The sequence below is a fragment of the Podarcis cretensis genome (genome assembly GCF_951804945.1).
Source record: "Podarcis cretensis genome assembly, chromosome: 3".
NCBI classification, from domain to species: domain Eukaryota; kingdom Metazoa; phylum Chordata; class Lepidosauria; order Squamata; family Lacertidae; genus Podarcis; species Podarcis cretensis.
The window spans coordinates 71,067,003-71,083,643 of record NC_137172.1 but is presented as its reverse complement, the minus strand read 5'-3'; the positions used below and the strand labels follow the sequence as shown (position 1 = coordinate 71,083,643).

General features: G+C 42.6%; 1 protein-coding gene across 2 annotated transcripts in view; it reads left to right on the top strand.

Moving 5' to 3' along the window:
* RFX6 (regulatory factor X6) overlaps positions 1-15,205 on the top strand; it is a 28,314-nt gene extending 13,109 nt beyond the window's left edge. The window contains exons 8-19 of one of the 2 annotated variants that reach the window (XM_079971162.1): positions 127-204; positions 298-411; positions 824-873; positions 1,840-1,999; positions 3,178-3,322; positions 4,693-4,802; positions 7,198-7,315; positions 9,478-9,600; positions 10,880-11,089; positions 11,222-11,737; positions 13,215-13,427; positions 14,780-15,205. In XM_079971162.1, coding sequence (XP_079827288.1) covers positions 127-204; positions 298-411; positions 824-873; positions 1,840-1,999; positions 3,178-3,322; positions 4,693-4,802; positions 7,198-7,315; positions 9,478-9,600; positions 10,880-11,089; positions 11,222-11,737; positions 13,215-13,427; positions 14,780-14,955 — 2,013 coding nt within the window. In that variant the 3' untranslated portion in view covers positions 14,956-15,205. The remainder of the gene's footprint in view (positions 1-126; positions 205-297; positions 412-823; positions 874-1,839; positions 2,000-3,177; positions 3,323-4,692; positions 4,803-7,197; positions 7,316-9,477; positions 9,601-10,879; positions 11,090-11,221; positions 11,738-13,214; positions 13,428-14,779) is intronic. The other variant, XM_079971163.1, reaches the window with a different exon arrangement.
* Positions 15,206-16,641: the final 1,436 nt, after the last annotated feature.

The following is a 16,641-nucleotide window of genomic DNA, read 5'->3' as shown; positions in this document are numbered from 1 at the left end:
TTCTGGCACTTGGTATCAACAATACTGAGATTGAAGGACCAATGGGCTGATAGTATAAGGTGGCTTCTTAAGTCTCTGAATTTCATTTGATTTTAATTTTATTTTTTTTAAAAATTCCTTAAATAGGTAGATACCCTTATCATGATGTACAAAACCCACTGTCAGTGTGTCCTCGACAATGCCATTAATGGAAACTTTGAAGAGGTAAGACTCACTTGAGTACGCACCTAGCACTTACCTGTACAAGGTCATGGCCACCATGTCATTCATAACTGTGCTCTGCTTGCTCTTCCATAGATCCAACATTTCCTATTACATTTTTGGCAAGGAATGCCTGACCACCTCCTCCCCCTGCTTGAAAACCCTGTGATCATTGACATCTTCTGTGTTTGCGACTCAATACTATACAAGGTGTGTTCCATGTTAACTAAAGTGGAGAATGGAAATCTTGTCCCAAACTAAGTCCTCACTGAAGTGAGAAGCTTCAGTATCCATACAGGGCTCATGTGACTGAATACTCCTCCATACAAAAATCATTAAAATCACTGCAGATAGAAAACAGGAGTGTCAGGGTTCCTTTCTAGTTTTTTATTAGGAGTACCACATATAGTGGAATGGTTGATGGGGAGGGAAGTGAAGTGTTAAAGTTTCTACAAATTCTTCAGTCTGTTAACTTGTAATGATTGTGAATGGTTGTTGAAATAATCTCTTATGTGTAGACAAAGCAATTTTAAGGAAGCTTTAGTAAGCACCAGTTTATTCCTCCTACATCAGAATGTGTTGGTGTTTGAGAACTTTTCATTTTCCTGCCATTTTATTCAAGGTCCTTACAGATGTACTCATCCCTGCAACTATGCAAGAAATGCCAGAAAGGTGAGCAATTACTTGCATAAGATGATGTTGATTGAATAATAAAGGTGGACATTTTGATAACTGATATGGAAGGGGGGGAGGAATTACCATTTTTAAAAAACGTTGATCTTTCGACACCTAATGACGTGAATTATTGTAGTTGAACAGGGAACAGCTTGATGGACAGTAGTGTTTCACTTGCTAATTTCAGTTGCATTTATTTCTTCTCATCCAGCAAGGACAATCAAATTCTCTATGTACAAAAGGGCAGTATGTGAGTGGTTCCTTATGCTGAATCTCTGCCATCAGCAGACAGGGCTATACACAAGTTCCCCCTTGCTAGTTTTGGACTGTACACATACCACAAAACAAAGCACTTTCAGCTTTGCCAATGCTGATTGCTAGCTAAGGAAAAATTCATTCAGCCTTCCCTTCCTAAACAGCTGTCTCAGTGTTCATTATCTATACCATGATATGCAGTATTAATATAGATTTTTTTAATGGTGTCTGTTGGATATATTTGTTTAGGCTGAATTGTTTTGTATTGTTTCATTCCCTTTTGTTTAATGCAGTATCAAGTATGGTTGAAGGCTTAATATATTTTGATTGGATAGGATTGCAGTGGCAAATGTTGATTTAGCTAAAGCCAGAATCCATTGCACATTGCTACTTTGCCATGTCAGGCAATAGCAGTTGGGCTGCTGGAACAGTAGATTTGACCCATCTTGTTATGCTGGTGCAGAATAACACCATGTGACACTTGCCATTGCTTCCCACAGTGTTGCTAGTCTTGTGCATTTATTTGCAAATGCAATGGGTCTTGAGTTTTGGCCATGTGGCTTTTGAGACTTCAAGCAACTAGTTTGGCTTGTGTTGGTTTATCAAGTATGCAGCTTAGATTGTCCAACATTTTTGTTCAGCTGTTCCTGATTATGACAAAAATCAATACAGAAGTTGATTCCAATCTACTATTTTCCTTTTCATTAGTTTGTTGGCTGATATAAGAAATTTTGCTAAAAACTGGGAACACTGGATTGTTTCATCACTAGAAAATCTACCAGAAGACCTTGCAACAAAGAAATTACCCATAGCACGAAGATTTGTATCTTCGCTGAAGCGTCAAACCTCCTTTCTGCACTTAGCTCAGGTAAATCTAGAATAAAGGTCATAGCACTGCATGCATGATGAAGAGAGTGGCCTGAAAGTTTGACAAAAGACATTGGTTTTTTCCACTGGTGCTCTAGTTGTCTCAGCAATTGCTTCATTGCCCTCAGCCCTGGGGGAAACCATGGGGCCACCTGGGCTCCATCTAGGCTCCATCTGAGAGGGCACTTTGGAGCCAGACAGTCAATGCCCCTGGTTAACTCCACATTCCAGTGGGCTACCAGGGAATCAGCAGAGGCCATCCATATGGGATAATATATCCCCTACCACTCTCTGCAAACCATTTGGATCGATTGAGTGGTGGTGATGGACCATTGCGAGAAGTGACGTTACAGGGAACCAGGCAGAGCGCCTTCTCAGTAATGGTGCCCACCCTGTGAAACGCCATCCCATCAGATATCAAAAAGATAAATAATTATACGACCTTCCATAGAAATCTGAAAGCATCCCTGTATTCGGACGTTTTTAATGTGTAGTGTTATGTTTAATGTGTGATGAGGCATGCAGGCATCAGAGGTTGGCCAACCTGCAACCCATTATATATTTGTGCTTGGATTCTATACAAAGCTTGAGATGGATATCTGTAGGTTAAGAGAGAACTGCTCCTCTCCATGCATTTGGAGAATGTGCAATAATGGCAAAGAGAGGAAGGAACACTTCTAGGCAGAAAGGGTAACAAACCATTGTGGCGAAGGTGCTAGGGCCCTCTTCCCTCAGGGGAGCCCTCTTTGCTCATTCCCCTCTGAATTGGTCCTGGCCAACTGACCATTTTCACTAACACATTGCTATTTACCAACCCACCTACCTCTCTCAGGGCTGTAGATTCACAAGCAAGAGCTGGTGAGAACAGTTGCTGCCACTGATTGAGTGCTTTCAGGCAGCCCAGACCTGCTCTGTGTTTTCTGATGGTGCAGCTTAACCCCCAGCTAATTTCATTGCATCTGAAACTGAGCAGACACCAGTTATAAGAACTGTGCTTGCTATTTCAGTGTTCATTCCATTTTTTTCTATGTCAGAAAACATTAAGAGGGCCAAAAACAATAATACTGATTCTGTATGGTCTTCTGAACATGAACATAAAGAAAAACAGTAGTGCCATCTCCCCACCCATCTCCATTAGCATTTTCAGCATAGTTTTTTTCCCCTGTTGCCTATTCACAGATTGCTCGACCAGCTCTTTTTGATCAACATATAGTGAACGCCATGGTTGCTGATATTGAGAAAGTAGATCTGCACAGCATTGGATCTCAGGCATTGCTCACAGTCTCAGGAAGCATGGTTTCTGAGGGAGAGGGCTACGTTGAATGTAAGTTGCTGGTCAAGGGAGGAATCATTGCTGTTCCCCACACCCAGGGAATTTCTTTTAAAATATGTTACATTAAAAATCACATTTTCTGTCCTGTAACAATTGTTTCATCACTTAAGAGTTTTTGGAAATCTTAAGTGGTATAGAAATGTTTTAAAGAAAGAAAGAAATACTAATAATGATGTTAATAATGTCCGAGAGAAGTCAGAAGAAAAATCTAATGATTCCCAGGCAATATAGGTTTAATTTTGCTTTATCCAACAGCTTAAGTCTAAGGTGATTTGTGTCTCATGTGTGAAAATAGGCCTTAACCTGTAGATGTTTACTACAGATGCCTGAAGCTACATGGAAACAAGAGCTTCTCGGTTCACTTAAATGTTGGGAGAAGCTCTTTCTCATTCCATGCACATGGTGGCCACTGATATTGAAGAACCTGGTTTGGGAATGAGATAGAGGCAGCTGATTGTATACAACTGAAAATATTATCTGGAAAAAAATCAGCTTCATTCTATTCCTGAACCACCACTTTTGATATTTCAGACTTTTGCTGAAATCGTTACAGGATCATTAGCATCCTGATTTTATCCCTGGTGATTGCTTGTTATGATGACCTGGCTTATTTTTCCTTTTGTCTGGCTACACTCTGATCTTTGTGTGGTCATTAAATGTATTTCACTAAGGAATAATAAGTTTCAGAGTTAATGAACTGGTTTTTGTTTCTTTTTTAAAGTAATGTTTTTTTCCTTTTAGGACATGTTTACATTTTCAGTGCCATTTCTTTTCCTCTTCTTTTTTTACTCCATTCTTCTGTTCTGCTTGCATAGCTTTATCATTGCTGTGAGACAGGAAAAGACTGGTTAATCAACAGGAGAAAAATTCCACAGGGTGCATGTAGCCCCACCATTGACTGCTGAGGTAGCTTGCTCTAAATCAAGAGGAGTGCCCTAGCCATTTTTGGCCTGAAGGTCACATTGACATGTTACAAACCCTCTGGAGACCACATGCCAAAGTGGCAAGGCATTAAAGTCTACTTAGTCAGGGTAGCTGGTATAAGACTGGGTACAACTAAACCATTAAGAGTTTATGGTATTTTATTCCTGTGTTTCTCAAAATTGCTATAAGGGTGTATTCCAAGCAACAGCTAAAACTACTGGGTTGCATCCAGCTAAGACATACTCAAAATAGGCCCATTGAATTCAATGGACTTTATTTTGATGAACTCAAGATGCTGTCTTCTCATTTCACCTCTGCTGCTCTAATTCTTCCTTTTCCTTTCCTTTACATGCTCCAAAACTATCAATGACTGGTGAGTGGCTTTCTCTCCTGTTCAGAGTAGAATGCAACTACATGTTTTCCTTTTTACATGGTAGATGACTCTATTACAGTGTTCCAAGAACTGAAGGACCTTTTAAAGAAGAATGCCACTGTGGAGTCCTTTATTGAATGGCTGGATACTGTGGTTGAGCAAAGGGTTATCAAGGTAAGCCCCAACTGAAATCAAATTGTTCCTGATAAAGTCTATTCCTCTTGTGAACAGCATTCTTCCCTCTCATGGTGGCCAACTGGCACCTTCCCTTCCTGGGGGTGGGGATACAATGGGAAACTGTGGTTTAACCAGTGCTTTTTTCTGGGGGGATTCAGGGGTACATACCCCTAAACATTTTGTGTTGCTCTGACCGACCGACATGCCAGCTGTCTCCTCAGTAGCAACGCAGGCTGGAGCTCCGTCATTCTCCCCACCAGTGCCCAGAGAGGGGAGTCTGGGGCGGCTGCAAAGGAGGCAATGGCGCTCCTCCTCCTCTTGCCGGGCTAGAGCCAGCCAGCGAGCACTTGCCCCTCCTCGCTCAAGCCGACCCCGCCGTTGCCGGGGGCCTTTCTGTCCTCTCAGCACTGCTGCTGCCACCTTGAGTCCCTCATCCGGGGGTTGGGGGGAGGAAGGGGAGAGGGGATGGGGAGCAGCCAAAATGAGAGTACCCCTAAACATTTTTGGGGGGAAGCCCTGGGTTTAACAAACCAGAAAGCAATGCATTAAGACACACTGGATGAGGGCACGCAAGGTAACAGTTTGTTGGACTGGGACTATTACATCTGAACTGAACCCAATGTAGTGTTAGGCTTCACATGATAGAAATAAGTCAGGCATACGTCAGAGATATTGCAGGTTTGGTTCCAAGCCAAATATTTCAATAAAGCAAGTCACCCAATTCTTTGTGTATGTTCCAGTACATATAAATTTTATGTTTACACTATACTGTAGTCTATTAAGCCAGGCCTCCCTGCCTGCAGGGGCAGGAGGGGGAAAACCCAGCTTCAGCCCTATCCACCTCCAGCCCTATGGTCAGAGGGGGGGCAACAGCAGCAGGGGGGTGGGCTGACTGCAGTTGTACCAGCATCCTCATAAGGGTCAATGAGGTATGCCTGTACTTTGTGAGAAGACCTTAAGGCCTGGAAATCCATACACTATCACTATACAATTCAAATGATCATTAAGCCCTCTGATTCAAGAACGAATTGAAATATTGCAGAGTAGAATGGCATTCTCAGCTCTGTTTAGCTAATCTTTAGATAATCACTGTTAAACAGAGGAAGCAAGGGAGGGGTGGAATTGTCCACCATTCAGCATCTGTTGCAGAACATTGTTCTAGGGCAAACAGGTATCGTTTCCAGTGTTTTCCTCCCACGTCTGGAAAAAAATGCTGAACAATTTACTGTATGAATCAAGATTAGCTGAGTAACAGGTAATGATTTACAGAACACGTAATCCTTCCATTGCCCTCTACCTTCTGTTCAGTTAAAAGTGCAGGGCCTCTCTCCGTCACACCAAATGGCTTCCTTTTGTTTGCTGATTGAAAAAGGGGCAGCTCGTCATGTTACCACAAGCTGCTGCTGGGTCCTGGCAAGGGAGGCAGTGTCAGAGCGTCTTTCAACGCCTGGACACAGAAAGGACTGACAGATTGATAGCACAATTTCTTGCGGGGGTATTGTGGGGTTTTGCTGGGCAGGGGTTATTGCTGTGGGTTTTTTGTATCTTTATTTTAGATTTTGTTGTGATTTATTTGGGTTGTTTTGTATTTTTAAATGTTTTGTTTATTGTTTATGGCTGCTTTTGTTATGTTGTAGTTGTGTATTTTGTCATGTTGTAAGCCTCTTTGAGCTTGGTTTGAACTGTGGAATGGTAGGATACAAATAAAAGTATATATGTATATATGCACGCATGCATGACAAGAGACAGAAGCAGGCCCTGATATCTATTAAGTGTCTCTGTGGGCGCATCGGTGATGCTGCAACCATTATTTTGAATGGAGTGTAAAAGTGCTTAGGCTGTTGCAGCTTTAATGATGCAGTGGGGTTTATGCAGAAGCAAATCCCTCTGTGCTCAGTGGGATAAACGTGTGTAAGATCACAGCCTTGAAGGTCCTTAGTTTGGGGCCTGGATTGTGCTCTCCACTTCTTAGAAAACATTGTTTTCTCTCAACATCAAGTGAATACACTCTTGACTGATGTTCACCTTGCAGCAGTAGGTTACAAAATTATGGCCTGTATGAGGCACAGCCACCATGGTACCCTCCAGATGTTTTGAATTACATCTCCCATAATCCATGACCATAGACTCCTTACTGGTTGGACTGATGGGAGTTGGAGTCCAACAACATCCAGAGGGCAACCATGTGGTTACCCCCTGGTCTATATTAACAATAACTGGTTTTTGATAAAGCCAGTTGTCAACACACAGTCTTCAAGCAAGTTCACTACAAGCAAGATGCATGGGCATTGGTCTCCAGAAATACTGTACTGCACAACAGGATGGGTATGTGGATTTGGTTTTCATTTCTTTTCTCTCTCCCCCCCCCCCACCTCCCTGCCATTTTGTTTAGGCAAGTAAGCAGAATGGTCGATCCCTAAAGAAGAGGGCACAAGACTTTCTTCTCAAATGGAGCTTTTTTGGAGCTCGAGTAATGCATACTCTCACTTTGAACAACGCATCAAGTTTTGGTATTTGATTTTATTCAATTTTTTTGTTTTCCTATTTAAGTTATGGCAAGGTGTAACCAGAGGCCCCACCAAATGAAATGAGGTGGGACGTCCATTTAGGCGGTGTCAAAGTCACACAGATGAGCCTATTTTCCCAGAAGCCAAACAGAAGTTCTCTCGAATCCAGACATATAGAGACTAGTTGTGATTACTCAGTGGTGAGAAGTATTTTCTACACATGGTCAGTGGTTCTTACATTGCTTTTCTAGGACTGAGCCATGGCATTAAAAATAATTTCTAATGTTAGGCTCTGGTAGGCCCTGGCTCCAACCAAACTTTTGTCTTTATCTGTGTGGTTTATATAATTGGTTCTTTTAATTTTAGAGGAAAATGTGTTTTTGTTGTTGAGATGCTAAGTGATTTTCTTTTACCTCCATGTAACTAGAAGCAAGTTTTGATGCTTTTGTTGGTGTACTTATGTTATTGCTTTTTGGCAATGGGTTTGTATTTATTCCATTAAAAGGCACAGATGCCAGGATTCATGCCATGTTTAATTTCTACATGAGAGGTGATGGGACTAAGCTTTGTCTGGAACTTGTGCTCACAACCTCTCATACGGAAGTCCCTCCCTATCTACATATGTGTATATAGGATTTGTCTTAGACTGAGTCAGACTATTGGTTCATATAGCTGAGTATTGTCTACAATGACAGCCAGTGGCTTTCCGGGGGTTTAGGCAAGAGGATTTTCCAACCATGCCTGGAGAAACCTGTCACCTTTTGTATGCAAACCATATACTGTGTTTTTTCTAGGTCCAGTCAATCAATCAATCATTTTATTTGTATGCCACCTTTCCAAAGTTAAAACCATGCTCAAGGTGGCTTACAACATATCCAAAAAATAACTACAAACATAGCAAAAGTAGTCATAAATAATAAACAAAACATCAAATGTTACACAACCCAATTGAATAATTTCCACATAAATAATAAGATACAAAATAACAGCCGTAAGCAACACCCTGCAGCCTCAGCTTTTGTAGCTGGAGTCAGTCAGAGCCCCACCCTCCTAGTCCAGGTGGGAAAAGGCCTGCAAGGCAGGGAGCAGGTCTTCCAGGACTCCCAGCCAAGATGGGCCTCAATCATTCCCTATATACCTAAGTGTATAGAGAAGAGGTGATTTCACCTCAGAGAGCATTTTATTCTCTACATGTTCACGGGCACTTTTTCCTTTATAATTCTTATACAAACCCTGGAGTTAGGGATGGAGAAACTCGATTCATTTACCCTTCAAAATTCAAACTTACCTGAATGTTGTGATGCAGTTCTGCAACAAACCAGCGTTTACAAAAAAAATGCATATATTTGGGTGCATAAATGCATGTAATGTATGCACAAAAAGGAATATATTAGTGAAAAGAATACAAATAATACACAAAATACAAAAATAAATCATGTTAGGGAAAATTGCTTGCATGTTAGTAAAAACTGTGAATCAACGTGTTTATAAGAAGAAATTGCTGATTAATTTTTCATACTTTTAAACTGAAAATTGCTCCAAAATTGGAGAACTGAATTTAAGATTGGAGAAATGAGAAACTGAGAGAACCAATCTTGATAGATCTTTCAATCCCTACCAGGAATAAATTATTGTTTTTGTTTTTTTAATGACAGCTCTATCATCTCAAAGAGCCCCTAGCCACTGCTGGGAATTATCTTTAAAGTGTTGCTAAGTCAAGATTTCATGACAATGTGCTCATTTTCTTACTCTTATTGTACAGAAGTCTGCTAGCAAGACTCTGCCAACTACTTTCTTGTTGTTTAGTATAAGAGAAACTGAAATATAGCAAACCCGGACTCTTGTCTACAGAGTTCAGCTTTATCTTACTCTAATGTATGCCCTCTTCAAATATAAAGCATATCTCACTTTCATCAGTGTTGTACTTTGATGTCATTAGTGGCCAAATAACCTACAGGACAGTCAACATATTGAGCTTGGGGGGCCAGTGCAGAGCAAGATTAGAGTGAGAAGTTAAGCACTGCTTCTTGTTGGTCTTAGCAGGTCATTGAAAGTCCAACAATTATTTGTTTGTTTCATTTGCTTCTTGTAGAGTGTTGAGAGATGGTCACCAAGATAACTTTATGACATACACTCTCTCTCTCCTCTTTTCTCCCGCTGCAAAGGTTCATTTCATTTGGTCCGCATGCTTTTAGACGAATACATCTTGCTTGCCATGGAGACCCAGTTTAACAACGACAAAGAACAAGAACTCCAGAATCTGTTGGACAAGTATATGAAGAATCTGGGTAACTAGGATTGGTTGTTTATGTCCCTGAGAGTTCTGAAGCTTTGATGATGTTCACACTTGTTTGTGGTTAGGCAATGGCAGCCAAGCTGATTGGTTGTTTTGACATATTTAAACAATTATTCTTCCATACCTAATATTGGCAGGGTGTTTTGTTTATTTAAATTTCTCTTGGGATGGATGAGAGATTAAGGCTGCAGTCTTAAACACACTTATTGGGGCATAAGTCTCACTGAACTCAGTGTCCACACACGTTTCTGAGCAGGCATGCATAGGACTGTGCTGTTATAAAGCTAAACGAAAATTAAAACAGATTGCTCCCCGCTTGTTCTTATTAATTCACCTTCAGTCACAAAATGCCAGCCCTAAAAAGGTCTTACAAAATTTCATGTTGGTGCATGAGCTAAGGCTTTGGTGAGCCCCTGGGGGTGGGAGGAGTTCCAAGTTGCAGAGGCTGATTCCGAAAATAACTTTTGGAAATGGCAGAGGGATGATGAATCAAGAAAGGTCACCTTGAAAATCCTAGCTGGTCATAGAGAAGAAGGCTATCTCTTGGATATATTGAGCCTTTAAATAATACCCTGAGGAGAATAGGTACTCATTGTAAACCCTGAAAAAGTACTATATGATATGTAAAAGAGTACTTTAAAAAATATTCAGGTACCAAGTGATATGGTTCTTTTTAAACATACCTAACCAGTTTGACTAAACTGCGGGAGGCAGGGGAAGACAGAAGTGCCTGGCGTGTTCTGGTCCATGGGGTCACGAAGAGTCGTACACGACTAAGCGACTAAACAACAACAACAAAAACCAGTTTATATTGTCCAACAACTCTGTTCCTGTTACATTTGATTACTGTGCACAATCCGCTCTGGTTCACCACTAGCTGTATAGTGCAGTCGGTAGAGCATGTGACTCATAATCTCAGGGTTGGGGGTTCAAGTCCCACCTTAGACAAAAGATTCCTGCTTTGCAGGGGGTTGGGCTAGATGATCCTAGTGATCCCTTCCAGCCCTACAATTCTATGATTCTCTGGTGATACGCCTGAGTCCCAAAGACACAGGGTTGCTCATGCATCTCCCCTCAAGGGAAAACCTCACTTAACACTGCCCACTGTACACCTCAAGTGTGTGCTCTTTTACAGCAGATATTTAAGAAGCATCCCTGAATGATCGACCCATTCTTACATTTTCATAATTCATATAAATATATAGCAGTATACACACACAGCAGTGCATGCTCTTATTTCACACGTTCTGAATCCCATCTTGTTTTTCCAGATGCCAGTAAAGCTGCTTTTACTGCATCCCCCAGCTCTTGCTTCCTAGCAAACCGCAGCAAGGCTGGTACGCTTTCCAGTGATGCTTCAGTGAAAAATGAATGCCTAGTGGAGCAAGCCTTTTTCCCTCTGCCAAGCAATCAGCACAGCGGCATGTCCTCTGGTCTGAATCCTTTCTCCATGGGGAACCCTGAAAATATGCAGCTAACAGGTAGGAAACAAATCCCCACCACCCACTCTTTATCCTTTCCTTATATTTTCCCTGTGTAATAGTGGGCAGTGCTATGGAAAGGAGCTGTATACCATGCAAACCATTCCTCTACTCTACTGTTTGTTTTCCCAGGTCAAACGGAGCTCTCTCAAAGCACGGGTCATCTCATGACTCCGCCCATATCTCCAGCCATGGTTGGCCGAGGAAGCGTCATCAACCAGGGACCGATGGCAGGCAGGCCTCCTAGTGTAGGTCCACCGCTGTCATCTCATTCCCACTGTGCATCTTATCCGGAGCCCCTGTACCAGACTGTGCCACAAACCAACCAAAACTTTTATGGAGTCAGTGCTGGTTACCCGGTCATGTTCAGGACCCAGACTCACCCATCTTCTGCACCCTATCAGCACAGGGCAGAGGCCAGCCATTTTGCAGCCAGCAATGAGCAGCAGCGCTTCTCCAGAGACTACTTCAGCAGCAGCTGTGCTGTATCTCCATACAGCACGAGGTCGCCCCCTAACTATGGGTCCTCTTCAACAGTACAGGAGGCACACGGCATGCAATTTCTGAACAGTGGGAGCTACAACTTCATGAACAGTCCAGCAGCTAGCTCTGGTCAAGGATCATCATATTCCTCAAATGCTTCCAATGGTACTAAAATGTTCAGATTTTTTAAATTATTGATTTCCATTGATCTGTACTTCTTCCCTAGTGCTCCAGAATTTATGTATATTCTCTCTAATACAACTTCTGGAAGCGATAGGAGTGTTGGGACACATGCTTAACCTGACCTCCCTGCTGGTGTGTCTTAGTGGAGTGGTGGGGCCACCATGGCATCTGCAACCCTGCTGCTCATGGAGGCAAGACGATTGGACTTAACACAGTTGTGCATCAGCAATGAGCTCAGGATCCAGTGGATCCTGGGCCAGCTGAGCCCCATCTTCTCCCTGCCCCTGGGACCCATTTTTGGGTTGTCCTCTGGGTCCTGGTGGTAATGAGTCTTCCAGTAGACCTTCCACTTGCCCATTTGCTGGGTGGAAGAGGGAGAGCAATGCTGACAAGAGGCCATCTTAGCCCACAGAGCTCAGTGGAGGGACACTTCTGCTGAGTCCAAGCCAGCCTGGCATAAAGGGTGGTTTGGATTGCTTTGTTAGCCTCTGGCAGCATAAACAGCAGTGAGTCTTGTGGCATCTTCCAGGCTTGTATTGTAAAGTAAGTTTTTGAGGACAAGAATACTCTTTCATGGTTCTCTGCTCAAAACAAAACAGAAATGAATAAAAGGTCCCTGATTTCTATGTAGCAGGAGCTCATAGGATAGATTTCTAGATAATACCACTGTCTGCTGCTGAGACCAACTGGATCAGGGCAAAAGTCCATATATAGTCGAACATCCTGTTTCTCAAAGCAGCCAACCAAAAGCCTCCTTCAGGAAGCCAACATGCAGGGCATAAAATCAATCACCTTCTTCCATTGTTGTTCCCAAGCAGTTGGGACTGTGAGGCATGCTGCCTCTGCCTTTGAGTCCCCAGCATGGTGTAGGGGGACTAGGTGGTAATACTGGACAGCATCATGAGATGATGGAGAAAGCAAGCATTCAGCTGCTTGGAGACTAGCATAATTGAGTACAGCTCTCTGATCTTATGCCCAGTTGTGATCTTATGGTAGCTTCTCAACAGCCACACACCTTCACGGTGTTAATTTAGCCTCCTATGCCCAATTTCTTCTCTGCCACCATTGGTCACCCTCTGATAAGGGTAACAGGTCTCCCACCCACTATTCAGATGCTGGTATCCTCCAGCAAATCATCTCACTAGCCATTGCTGCTCCAGTATTTAGAAGTTACTGGTACACAAGTTTCCCTAGTTAAAACTGCTGCAAATCACAGGGATGCTACTTCACATAAGCAGCTACTAGATGGAGGGGTGATGCTGTTTGGCTTCTGCAGCTTGTCCATCTTTTTGTCTTTCTTCTATCCGTAACTATATCTCCATATCCATATTTGTGCACATTCACTGTAGACATGGAACTTTAATTTTATTTGGGTGCTATAAGGCAGAATTCTAGATGATATAATGCTCATATAACAGTTGTCTATTATACCTAATGTACACTTATTGTCTGTCAACAGGGTTCTATGGGAATAATATAAATTACCCGGAATCCCATCGACTCGGGTCAATGGTGGATCAGCATGTTTCGGTCATCAGCAGCATCAGCAGCATTCGACCATTGCCTCCATACAGTGACATTCATGATCCACTTAGCATCTTAGAGGATGCTGGAAGGAAACAGGGAGCATCATATTATGCAGATGCCTCGATAGCCTGTCAGAACCCGCTAAGTAAGTAGGTCTGATGGCAGAACAAGAACTCTAAATCTTCTCATGTTTTGGACTGGGCCAACACCTGGACGGGGAGTAGAATAGTGCTGACTGGCCATGCACATTGACCAAAAGTGAGAGCAGGTTCTGTGCATGCACAGCTGTATGCGCATAGAACTTGTAGTACTTGGAATGGTGGAGCCCACTTGCACTGGTAAAGCCTGCGCACATACAACAGTATATGAGTTGGGTCTGTTCTCACTTTTGGCCAAATGCCAAAGTTGAGGTGTAATGCCAGCAGACAAGTAGAGGTCAAGAATGGAGTCGGTCAGTACAAACTTACTTTGTCTCCATGTATGGGCTTGTATCCAGTGCAACTCTAAGCATATCATCAGTGCAAGAGTTCTCACTTGGGCAATGGGACTTCCCATCTCCCCCACATACACTTCCTACTCCCTCCCCAAATCTGCACCTAAATGTCGGGGAAACTCCAAAACTCCAGATGTGATTGGGTAGAGTCCCATTGTAGAAGAACCTTTGCACTGACTGGATGCCTTCTTAGTGCTGCATTGGATACAAGCCTTAGACTCAAGCATGAAAAATGGGTTTACGTTTTAACTTGCATGGGAATCTCAGCTGCAAAACCTGCAGCCAGTGCCAGACCCCAGCTTTAGAATGGAGGCATTGTACATTTCCTCTCCCATCCCCATGTATCTCAGACATAAGACTTTCAGCTCAGAGGACGTAATGTCTAGGAAGGCTGAAATGCTGTCATTCGTCTCTTTAGAAATTAATCACAACTAATGAATGGTTGATTTCCCCTTCCCCCAAGCACTAAGTAGGGCCCATTGATTATGTGATTTGGAAAGCTATGGTGGGAGGGTGGTTCCTCTGCATCACACCCACTCTCACTTTTCTGTTCAAAGAGGTCCTCTGGGGCTCCCCTTTGGAAATGCTGGACATTTTCTCACGAACATTCTTCAGAAATGTTGTTATGGTTGGAAATGTCTTTTTAATAAAAGCTGGGGTTCAGAGGAACCCAACAGGGCCTCATGACCATCACACACACCCAAGAGTGTTAACTCCCTGTTCCTTACTTAATCTTAAGGCAGGAAGAATGAAGAAGGCTTAATTTATGCCAGAATTGTTCATAGGGCCAGGACTGCACCTTGAAAGTAATAGATGAAAGTGCTCCCGAACTTACACACATTGTACTTCTTGCTCTACTAAGTAGAACAAGTCCTCCCATAGCAGGGTGGAACATGCAGATCAGAGGGTGCTATTTACAAGCAAACTAAAGCCATAGCCTATGTCTCCTTTTTCCCCTAGAAATTAAGCACTGGAAGTAGTAACTGTTGCCATTTTCTTTGTAGCTTCAGATCTGCAGCCTGCTATATCTGCATCCTCCTCCCAATGTATGTATGGGCATTCTAGACAATGCCCTTCTCAGGAAGCAATGGACTCTTCTGGGCAAGGTAACAGTGAGATGGTCTCCACCTTGCCACCAATCAATACTGTTTTCATGGGAACTGCTGCTGGAGGCACCTGACTTCCAGAAGTGGCCACACCCAATCTTCAGTCCCAGGACTTGATGGCGAATAGGAATGAAAAAGTATTACACATAATTTTTTAAGACTACCAAGAAGATTTTACGATGCACTGAAAAAGCAACTACAGCTGGTTGCAGAGTCCATCCTGTCTCAAGTGTCTCTGGTCTTAAACACAGGAAAAGAGATTGTCCATTGCATTTTCTCTCCTTGTCACAATTATAACCAATATTCTTGCTTTTTTCTGTGTAATCAGGATGCTGTTCTTTCTTGGTGCTCGCTTTGCTGCCCCTTGATGCATGGTGTACCATATGCACCACCTCGTGGTTACAACAGTGTGCAGGTTCACACCTGACAATGGGTTTACAGCTTTGCTGCACCATTATGATGTTATAGATCAGTGTTTCCCAACCTTGTGCCTCCAGCTGTTTTTGAACTACAACTCCCATCATCCCTGACTAGCAAGACCAGTGGCAAGGGATGATGGGAATTGTAGTCCAAAAACAGCTGGAGGCACAAGGTTGGGAAACACTGTTCTAGATCATCTAACAACAACACCCCTAAATCACAGAGTTCTGGTGTTGTTCTGAGGCAGCAGATGCTGTTCTCCAACCTATAAAGAAGGCATAATCAGAGTGAACTCTCTTGTTTAACTTAAATGTCCTAGTTACCATCCTTTCTCTAATTAATTTTGTACAGGCACTGGATATGTGCCAATATGCACTTTGTTCACTACTGTATTATACCAAGTGCTTTGTAATCTATATTTGCTGCATGCATAGTGAAGAGTAGCTTTATTTTACACCTGGAGGTCTGCTAGCTTTTGTGCACCGGCCCTAGTTATCTTTAGTATGTACATACTGCTCACAGTTGGCATCCAGCAACTGAACTGGAAGGAGGTCAGGTGAGCAGCACAACCCCACCACTCTGCCCGCTACTGGCTCCAGGTAGGCCTGGATACAACCCCTGCCTTGAAGCACAATTGCCAGTCAGCACAGAGTAGAAGATTCTGAGCTAGATGGATCAATGGTCTGATACAGCAGAAGGCAGCTTCCTATGTTCCCACACCACAAAGTCCATGAAGCAGTGTGACTGTGACAGTGGTGCACTTATGTGAAACATCTGGTGCCTGAGTAATGTGACAGCAGCCATGAACTGTAGTGCTTGCCTATGTAACATCCCATGTGTACATGAACACACCTACCATATGAGTCAGCCTTTCAATATATAAAATCAGAATGCCAGTCCATGATCCATGTGAGCTGATGAAATTTTCACAGTATTTCTCCATAAAGCACTGAAATATTTGCTTGGTTTTTTTGTCTTTCTGCTCTGCTTTGTTGTGCCATGTCTTTGAAGCAAGAAAAACCAGCGATAAGTTCCAATGAATTGTGGGGGGAAACAATCCACTGCCTCATTATTCCTCTAATTTATATTTAAAAAGCAGTTGTCCTGTATCTTCATACATACATTTTGTTTATTTTGTAAAAGCAAAGAAACATTATTTAATGCATGTTATTTACCTTTATTTATTGGAGTTGCAGAGTTCTTTGCAAGTTGCAATTCTGTTTGGCAGATTGTCAAATGTATGTGTTCTACCTCCTATGGAAATGTTTACAGGGTCATTTTTTATGATGGGGTGGAGAACCTGTAGTCATCCAGATGTTGTGGGACTCCACTTCCCATCA